Genomic DNA, 9,288 nt, shown 5'->3' on the forward strand with positions numbered 1-9,288 from the left:
GAGGTACAAATGTGGTAGGAGTATTCTGAAGAGATGAACTAGAGGCCCTGGGAGGTCAAAGGTATTAAATGTAGGCCTGAATGGGAACCTTGAAGAGACAGAGGAGGGTTTCAGCTGTGAACCTTCAGCAATGAACTTAGGAATGTCTGGAGTAGGTAGAGAGAATCTCTTAGTGCAGGGATGAACAGTAGTGGTGGGGATAAACTGAGGGAGTGTGTGTAATGAACTGAAGGGTCTGTAGGTAGTAGTTGGAAGGATGGATAGGATGTTGCTGGAGAGTGAGTGGCAGTTGGGAGGTCCTGAGGAGGAAGAGGAACTGTGTGGAAAAGAAACCAGGAGATCCTGAGAGTCAAGGAAAAAAAAGAACTGGTAGTGATCTGGATAGGAGCTGGGGGGAACTAATGGAGGAGCTGATGAATGAGAGCCCCTGGGACTGAGCATGGAGGTCTAGAAGGAATTCAGAAAGGATGGGGTAGAATAATTAGCAGGTAAGAGAAAGAAGGAAGAAAGGAGTCCAAAGATGGAAGAGAGAGAAGTGATGACACTTGGGGAGACAGAAAATAAGGAGAGAAGGGGGGATTCAAGAGGAAGAGAAAGTTCTTCTTCAAGAGATGTCCCTGTGGGTGCTCCACTTCAGGTCAAGGTGCGTTCCCAGCGCCTTCATTCGGAGATACTGCTGACTGCTTCTTATTTACAATGTCACCTGAAAGTGAGAAAAGGCGTTCACATGGCACTTTTGTAGCCGGCATTGCAAAGTATTTATGTGGCAGGTATGCTAAACATTCGTATGCCCCTTCATGCTTCGGCCGCCATTCCAGAGGACATGCTTCCGTGCTGATAATGCTCGTTAAAAAAATAATGCGTTAATTAAATTTGTGACTGAATTCCTTGGGGGAGAATTGTATGTCCCCTGCTCTGTTTTACCCGCATTCTGCCATATATTTCATGTTATAGCAGTCTCGGATGATGACCCAGCACATGTTCGTTTTAAGAACACTTTCACAGCAGATTTGACAAAACACAAAGAAGGTACCTGTCAAGGTTCCTTCCCCACTCTGAACTCTAGGGTACAGATGTGGGGACCTGCATGAAAGACCCCCTAAGCTTATTCTTACCAGCTTAGGTTAAAAACTTCCTCAAGGTACAAACTTTGCCTTGTCCTTGAACCCTATGCTGCCACCACCAAGTGTGTTAAACAAAGAACAGGGAAAGAGACCACTTGGAGATGTCTTCCCACCAAAATATCCCCCCAAGCCCTACACCCCCTTTCCTGGGGAAGGCTTGATAAAAATCCTCACCAATTTGTACGGGTGAACACAGACCCAAACCCTTGGATCTTAAGAACAATGAAAAATCAATCGGGTTCTTAAAAGAAGAATTTTAATTAAAGAAAAGGTAAAAGAATCACCTCTGTAAAATCAGGATGGTAAATACCTTACAGAGTAATCAGATGCAAAACCTAGAGAATCCCTCTAGGCAAAACCTTAAGTTACAAAAAGACACAAAAACAGGAATATACATTCCATTCAGCACAGCCTACTTTACCAGCCATTGAACAAAAGTAAATCTAACGCATTTCTAGCTAGATTACTTACTAACTTTTTACAAGAGTTCTGAGCTGCATTCCTGATCTGTTCCCGGCAAAAGCATCACACAGACAGACAGACCCTTTAGTCCCCCCACTCCAGCTTTGAAAGTATCTTGTCTCCTCATTGGTCATTTTGGTCAGGTGCCAGCGAGGTTATTTTACCTTCTTAACCCTTTACAGGTGAAAAGGTTTTGCCTCTGGCCAGGAGGGATTTTATACCACTGTGGACAGAAAGGTGGTTACCCTTCTCCTTATATTTATGATAGTACCAATGTGAGATTTCTAAGAATAGATAAAGCACTCGACCCAAGGTTTAAGAATCTGAAGTCCCTTCCAAAATCTGAGAGGTGTGGAGAATGCTTTCAGATGTCTTAAAAGAGCAACACTCCAATGCGGAAACTACAGAACCTGAACTACCAAAAAAGAAAATCAACCTTCTGTTGGTGGCTTGTGACTCGGTTGATGAAAATGAACCGCTCTGCTTTGGATCGTTATCGAGCAGAAGCCGTCATCAGCATGGATGCATATATTCTGGAATGGTGGTTGAAGCATGAAGGGACATATGAATCTTTAGTGCATCTGGCACGTAAATATTTTGCGATGCCAGCTACAACAGTGCCATGTGAATGCCTGTTCTCACTTTCAGGTGACATTGTAAACAAGACATGGGCAGCATTATCTCCTGCAAATTGTAACCAAACTTGTTTGTCTGAGCAATTGGCTGAAGTAGGACTGAGTGAACTAGTAGGTTCTAAAGTTTTACATTGTTTTATTTTTGAATGCAGTTATTTTTGTACATAATTCTACATTTGTAAGTTCAACTTTCATGAGAAAGAGATTGAACTACAGTACTTGTATTAGGTGAATAGAAATATACTATTTCTTGTTTTTTACAGTGCAAATATTTGTAATAAAAATAAATATAAAGTGAACACTGTACACTTTGTATTCTGTGTTGTAATTGAAATCAATATATTTGAAAATGTAGAAAACAGCCAAAAATATTTAAATAAATGGTATTCTATTATTGTTTAACTGTGCGATTAATCGTGATACATTTTTTAAATTGTGTGATTAATCACAATTAATTTTTTTAATCGCTTGACAGCCCTATTTATGATATATTCAAAAATTGCAATTCAGATGTAAAATTGCAAGCTTCCTTCCCAAAGCTAGTAAGAAGCACCATTCTGTCCCCAAGACCAACAGTCAGAAAAATTTGGAGTTTGTAGGCCAAGCAGTTTTGGAAATATGACAAGCCAGAAAGAAAGAAAGATTAAATTGACCTTAATTGTTGAACCCCCATATCTTCCAAAAGCACTATGCAATTTGCCCCAGAAATGTCTTCCATAGGCTATGATCTGGCTTGTGAAATGACATATGCATGTGATGGATTCGGGAAAAATGGGTGATAGAGGATTGGGTAGAAAACTGGACATGTAATCATGGAAAGATATCTTGAGCTTCAATTAAAGGAAAAAGGATTTGATCTCAGTTTCTGGTGTAAATCCAGTAATTTAAATGTAGTGTAATACGGTTTCTCTGAATAATGCTTCTGTTCATTGGTATAACTGAGATGAGAGTCTTACCTTAGCATCTTTTAAACAATTAGAATCCTAATTCTAAGTATGGGGCTCAATCCTGTTCACAAGTACACTGACACTTATTTTCATGTTCCCTGTAAAATCACTTACCATATTTGCACTTGCATACATAGAAACAGCTTTGCCAAAATTCACAGCAACATGTGTTCCTTTATGTTTGTTTTTTATATTAATATTTATAATGATTTTTCATTTTTGATTTTTTTATTATTTTTCTTAACAAAATAGATTTTACTTAAATGAATGCAATGATTCTTTAGCTTTATGTAAAAATATTTATACCTTTGTATTTTTAAATCTTCCTTATAGGATCTACTAATCTTGGAGGACATTCAGTAGAAAGATAAGCAAATGTCTGCAATCTATATTGTTCAATAAGCATCTGGAGAAACCCTCCACTGGCTTGTATAAATCAGAGAGTATATGTAATTTCTATAAAATGTAATGTTGGAATAAAACAACAAACTGGTCACCTTGGTGAAAGCACTCTTAAAATAATATTGCTAATTAAAATCCACAGTTCTTTTAAATGGAAATGGAAAATGTTTTACTGGTCTTAAAATCTTTGACCAAAAATGTATTGCATAAATATTCACGCTTTTGTAACCAGGCATCAAGACTAACATGACTGCATATTCAATAAGCACTTCTTTAAAGTACTCTTCTGTTGGTGAGAGCTTATAAATTCTCTGAATTGCCAAACTAGCTCTGTATATGAATAGCTTCAAAGTGCATATTTGTTTAAATGGTTGTGCACATATACACTATTGTGTGCATGCTCTGTATTAGAGATGGGTCTAAATCAAAACTCCAGATCCTAACATCTTAATAGTTGGTGGTATTTGAATCCAGGATTCCAGATCTAGATTCCTATTCAGAAGACCACTGTTAGCTTCCACTAGAGAAATGCACGAATTTTCTGGGATTTTAAATTCTGGCAGGCACTGCTGTGCCCATGAGTATAATAAAGTAAGAGATTCAACACTCCACAAAGTCCACCACTGGATTTGGTTGGCACTCCTCACTTGCCAGACAGCAGAGAGTAAAGTGGGGGAAGAGCAGCAGGTACTCCCATGAAGAGACTGGAAGTCTGTCTGCTACCCTGATAAAACACTGCAATAATGAATGGGGGTCTGGAGACCAGCAGGGTGCCTGGGTGATAGAGGTCTTTTGAGAACAGCTGTTGGTCTTGTAAGAACAGCTGTTCTTATGAAATTTCCACCATTTTAGTTCAGATGCTTGGTCTGAATTTGGATCCAAACTGCTACCCTGGTTTGAATAAAAATCTCAATTCCAATTTTGACAGCATCCAGTTTTAAGTACATCTGGGTCAGCCCATTTCAATTCAATACACAATTTTCTATTGCCATAAATGATACATTGAAAAAACATTTTTTCAAACCAAGTAAAGGCTTCATTGAGGCTTATGTCCATAACAAGTTTCAAGCTACACATTTGAGATGTTTTTATTGCAGACATGTTCAGAAATGTGTGACTAATATTATGTTACTTTATTTATTTTACAGTAGAAAGTTTTGTCCCCACTCTCCTCTAACTCAAATAGCAGAAAAGATTTCCAAATAATCCATCTTCAGGCAGAATTTTATCCCAAACTGAATGATTTAGAAAGATATTAACATAAAAACAAAGGATTATAATGAAAATTACCGGTAATTGACATACTTCCACTCTGCTTACAATACCTCTGAGAGGTGAAGTCATAAAAATGGCATTGCAAGCTTCCATACTAAATAGGTGTCAATGATTTCCATATCAGATTATTTCAGAGTACAAGTAAAAAATATTTTTCTGAACTGCCATTTCATCTCACTGCAAATTCATCCTGGGATCTGAAAGTCAAGCTGTGTTCTTTCTGGCTTCTGAAAGCCAAATTCTGCCCTTTGTTATAACTGTTGAACTTCATTGCTTTCTGTGGAATTGCACAGGTGTAACTGAAGGCAGAATGGAACACAATGACATTGCATAGTTGGCTCTTCAAATGGAACTTACTTAACAGTTTTGTTGATGTTGAACACATCTGGAAAGAATCCAGTTCACTCTTAGAGCTGTTGATTCTGCAGAGTTGACAGTAATTAAAAGTAGTAAAAACTTACTTCTGTCATTAAAATAAGCAGGTGTGACTCTGAATACACACAGGGAGCAGATTGTGTGAGTAGGAAGGTACCATATTTAATTAGTTTACTTTTATAATGAAAAATGACTAACTAAACTGTGCCTCAGCCAAGCTTGTCCCCTTCTACTTTTTGGATGGTAGCACTATCGCCCTGCTGGTTTCCTTTAGCGAATCTTCTTACCCTTCAGAGGAGTTCTTAGGCCCCCAGTTAGGCCTGCGTGGTAAAAGGCAGCATATAGCGAGGAAGGCCTGTGATCCTCCTCTTCCCCTCAGGCAGCAGTAGGGTGACCAGACAGCAAATGTGAAAAATCGGGACGGGGTGTGTGTGTGGGGGGGAAGGAATAGGAGCCTATATAAGAAAAAGACCCAAAAATCGCGAGTGTCCCTATAAAATCGGGACATCTGGTCACCCTAGGCAGCAGCAAAACTTTTGGTGCTCAACATGAAGTTCCCCTTCCCAACACACACATGGCCTTGAAGGAGGCAGCCTGAGTCCTCTCTTCCCTCACTCCTTTTCCCAGGCAGCGGCCTAACTTCTATAGGAATGCTCACCCACACAGTTTGAGTTTCTCTCTCGATCTTAGTAATACTTCTGAAAAGTAATTTACTTAATGAAATGTGCCATATTGCACCAAGTTGCACCATATTGCAAGCATAGCATATTTTCAGAACACTTTATCGGGGGAAAATATGCCTGGAACCCCTTACTAGGGTAGTATCTATCTTAGAGTTTTATACTGCTGCCCATCCCTGAAGTATATGGGTGCCTTCCACGTAAAATCAATAGCACTAGCTAAGTTCCTATTGGATGTCATGGAGTCCCTGGCGCATCTCCCCTTTCAAAGTCAAAACACTGATTGGGGAAGGTTTGGGGAATTTATTTATTTTTTTAACATTGACGTTGACAGGGATTTGGGAATAGAATGGAGGGCTTATATTATTTATGGTTCTGCTACAAATTGCTCCATATTATAAATTGGTCAAAAGCTATCATCTAGTCCACTTGGTGGCTGCCAGTCCAACCCTACCTTCAGCAGTGGTAATGAGTTTAAAGGGAGAGGAAAGGTAAATCCAGTTTGATTCAAAATTAATAAATGGCATTGACAGAGAGGCTGCAAATTTTGGGAAATATTCTTAATAGGTGCCTGTGGGCTCAAGATTGATGAGAACTTAAACTGTGTATGTGCATTATTCAAGAGCTTATAATTAGGTCATGTGAAATTTAAAACCACAACAACAACATCATAGTGGATCTTATTTACAATACAGACTAATTACTTGCAAAAATTATTTTTTTTAATGGAAACCATGTGTGGCGTAAGCAAAGGAAAAAAGGAGTATCTTAAATTGGTTAACTTCCATGTTGTCGTTTTTTGTTTGTGTTTTTTTAGCATTGTACAACACAAAAATGATTAAAATATTTAAAAGAGAATGTCTAAAAAAATCAGGAAGGTGTTTTCTGTAATACACTGAACAGAAAGATCTAAACATTATGCTCATATTTAAGCATCTTCTATTGAAGTCAATGGAAGTTTAACTTTTAGCCACATGTTGCCGTCCTGAGCATTTTTCCAATGAGCCATAAGTTCCTGAATACAAACATAAATAATAAAACTGCTGAACCACCCATAACTATTGCTTCACAAACATTAACATGAAAATGTATACAGTATTGTTTCTCTGGATATTTCACTCTTCTTCGTCTAAAATGAAATTTGCAATAGAGCAACGCTACACCAGAGGGTGCTAAATTACCTTTAAACAAAATAATTTCAGTCATCAGATTTTTGTAGGCAATTCATGGCTTGCTAGTATAAAAGCTGTGAAGTGTTCTGGTTCCCTCAGTTCAGAGAATGTTTAGACAAGCTAGAAATCATACAGAGAAAGGCAACAAAATGATACAAGGCTTTGAAGATAAAACATACAAGAAGTGACTGAAGGGACTATATTTAAATTCAGAAAAAATACTCTGAGAGAGCATGATCTATAGTCTACAAGTACCTTAAAGGTAATAATAGCAATGGAAGCAGAGAATTAGTGGCACTGGTAGGGCAAGGAGCAGTGACGTGAAGGAGAGAAAATATTTAGGCTAGATATAGGAAAACATTCTTAACAGAATAATTTGGCAATGGAGTAGACTCCCAGGGGATAGGGTCAAGGCACCATCACTGTGGATATTCAAGAATACATGAGATAAGATGTTGGTGGGAATGATGTAGTGTATCGTTCTGAAAAATGCAGGGGTCAGCCTGAATGACCTAAGAGTTTTTAGTCTGGGCTTTTTAGCTACAATTCTATGAATTTCAGCTCTGTATTCCTTACTTAAATACAAATTCTACAAAATTTGTACTGTACCAGCCATAGGAACCTCCAGTGGCAGTTGGGAGCACTCTGAGGTGGCACCACTAATTCTTTTTAAAAGGAGTGTAACGTGCACTCTTTCCAGCTCTGGCTTTCCTTTGCTACTAAATATAGGACGGGGTATCTGAGGCATGGCCCTATCCTCACTCCAACTCCTTTTGGATGTGTATTTATTTTGATGTAAGTAAATCTTAAAAGTGAATCTTAAAACAGCACAGTATACCCAGCAACATTTAAACAACAAATATTTAAACAGGAGCAAATTTACCTGGCCAACCAATAAATCAGCTGCAAAAACAAAGCTCTTTTTTACACCCACCATTATATAGTGCTGCTTTTGGTACCAACACTTCCCTATGCCTTGCATCCAGGATTTTAGCTCCTCCCTGCACAAAAGAAGGAGCTTGACTTGCATCGTCAGTCCCCTGAAGTCTCATACTTTTTTGAGGTACTCAAACAAAGGTGTGAGCTCAAGTGGATCTCAAGAGCCACAACCCTACCCTGTTCTTCAGTTTCTTTGAGGGGCAGGAGTATCTGATCAGAACCTCCCTAGCTTCCTCTTTCTGCTTTCTCTCAATCACACATCCTATTGTGTGTATTTTCTTCCTTTATTTACTGTAGTATAGTTTAGGGTAGAGTGTAAAGTTCAACTATTGATTGTTTTTTACTCTGTTTTTAGTTTTGATGTTGCCGCAGGCACTTCTCTGCAAAACTTGAAGAGTGGAACAATCCAGTAAGGTAAAAATTAGGGCCGCCAAGGGATTAAAAAAATTAATTATGATTAATTGCACTGTTAAACAATAATAGAATACCATTTATTTAAATATTTTTGGATGTTTTCTACATTTTCAAATATATTGATTTCAATTACAATACAAATACGAAGTGCTCACTTTACATTTATTTTGGATTACAAGTATTTGCACTGTAAAAAAACAAAAAAAAAATAGTATTTTCAGTTCACCTAATACAAGTACTGTAGTGCAATCTCTTTATCATGAAAGTTGAACTTACAAATGTAGAATTATGTACAAAAAACCTGCCTTCAAAAATAAAACAATATAAAATTTTAGAGCCTACAAGACCACTGAGTCCTACTCCTTGTTCAGCCAATCGCTCAGACAAACAAGTTTGTTTATATTTGGAGATAATGCTGCCCTCTTCTTGCTCACAATGTCACTTGAAAGCGAGAACAGGCATTCTCATGGCACTGTTGTAGCTGGCATTGCAAGATATTTATGTGCCAGATTTGCTAAAGATTCATATGTCCCTTCATGCTTCAACCACCATTCCAGGGGACATGCGTCCATGCTGATGATGGGTTCTGCTCAATAATAATCCAAAGCAGTGCGGACCGATGCATGTTCATTTTCATTATCTGAGTCAGATGCCACAAGCAGAAGTTGATTTTCTTTTTTGGTGGTTCAGGTTCTGTAGTTTCCGCATCAGAGCATTGCTCTTTTAAGACTTCTGAAAGTATGCTCCTCTACACCTTGTCCCTCTCAGATTTTGGAAGGCACTTCAGATTTTTAAACTTTGGGTCAAGTGCTGTAGCTATCTTTAGAAATCTCGCATTGGTACCTTCTTTGTGTTTTGTCAAA

General features: G+C 38.1%; 1 protein-coding gene across 1 annotated transcript in view; it reads left to right on the top strand.

Annotated features, from left to right (window-relative positions):
* Positions 1-8,424, top strand: part of RNF212 (ring finger protein 212) — a 33,060-nt gene extending 24,636 nt beyond the window's left edge. The window contains exon 6 of the mRNA XM_077816183.1: positions 8,367-8,424. Coding sequence (XP_077672309.1) covers positions 8,367-8,424 — 58 coding nt within the window. The remainder of the gene's footprint in view (positions 1-8,366) is intronic.
* The last annotated feature ends 864 nt before the right edge of the window (positions 8,425-9,288 follow it).

The sequence above is a fragment of the Eretmochelys imbricata genome, chromosome 4, assembly GCF_965152235.1.
Source record: "Eretmochelys imbricata isolate rEreImb1 chromosome 4, rEreImb1.hap1, whole genome shotgun sequence".
Lineage (NCBI taxonomy): Eukaryota > Metazoa > Chordata > Testudines > Cheloniidae > Eretmochelys > Eretmochelys imbricata.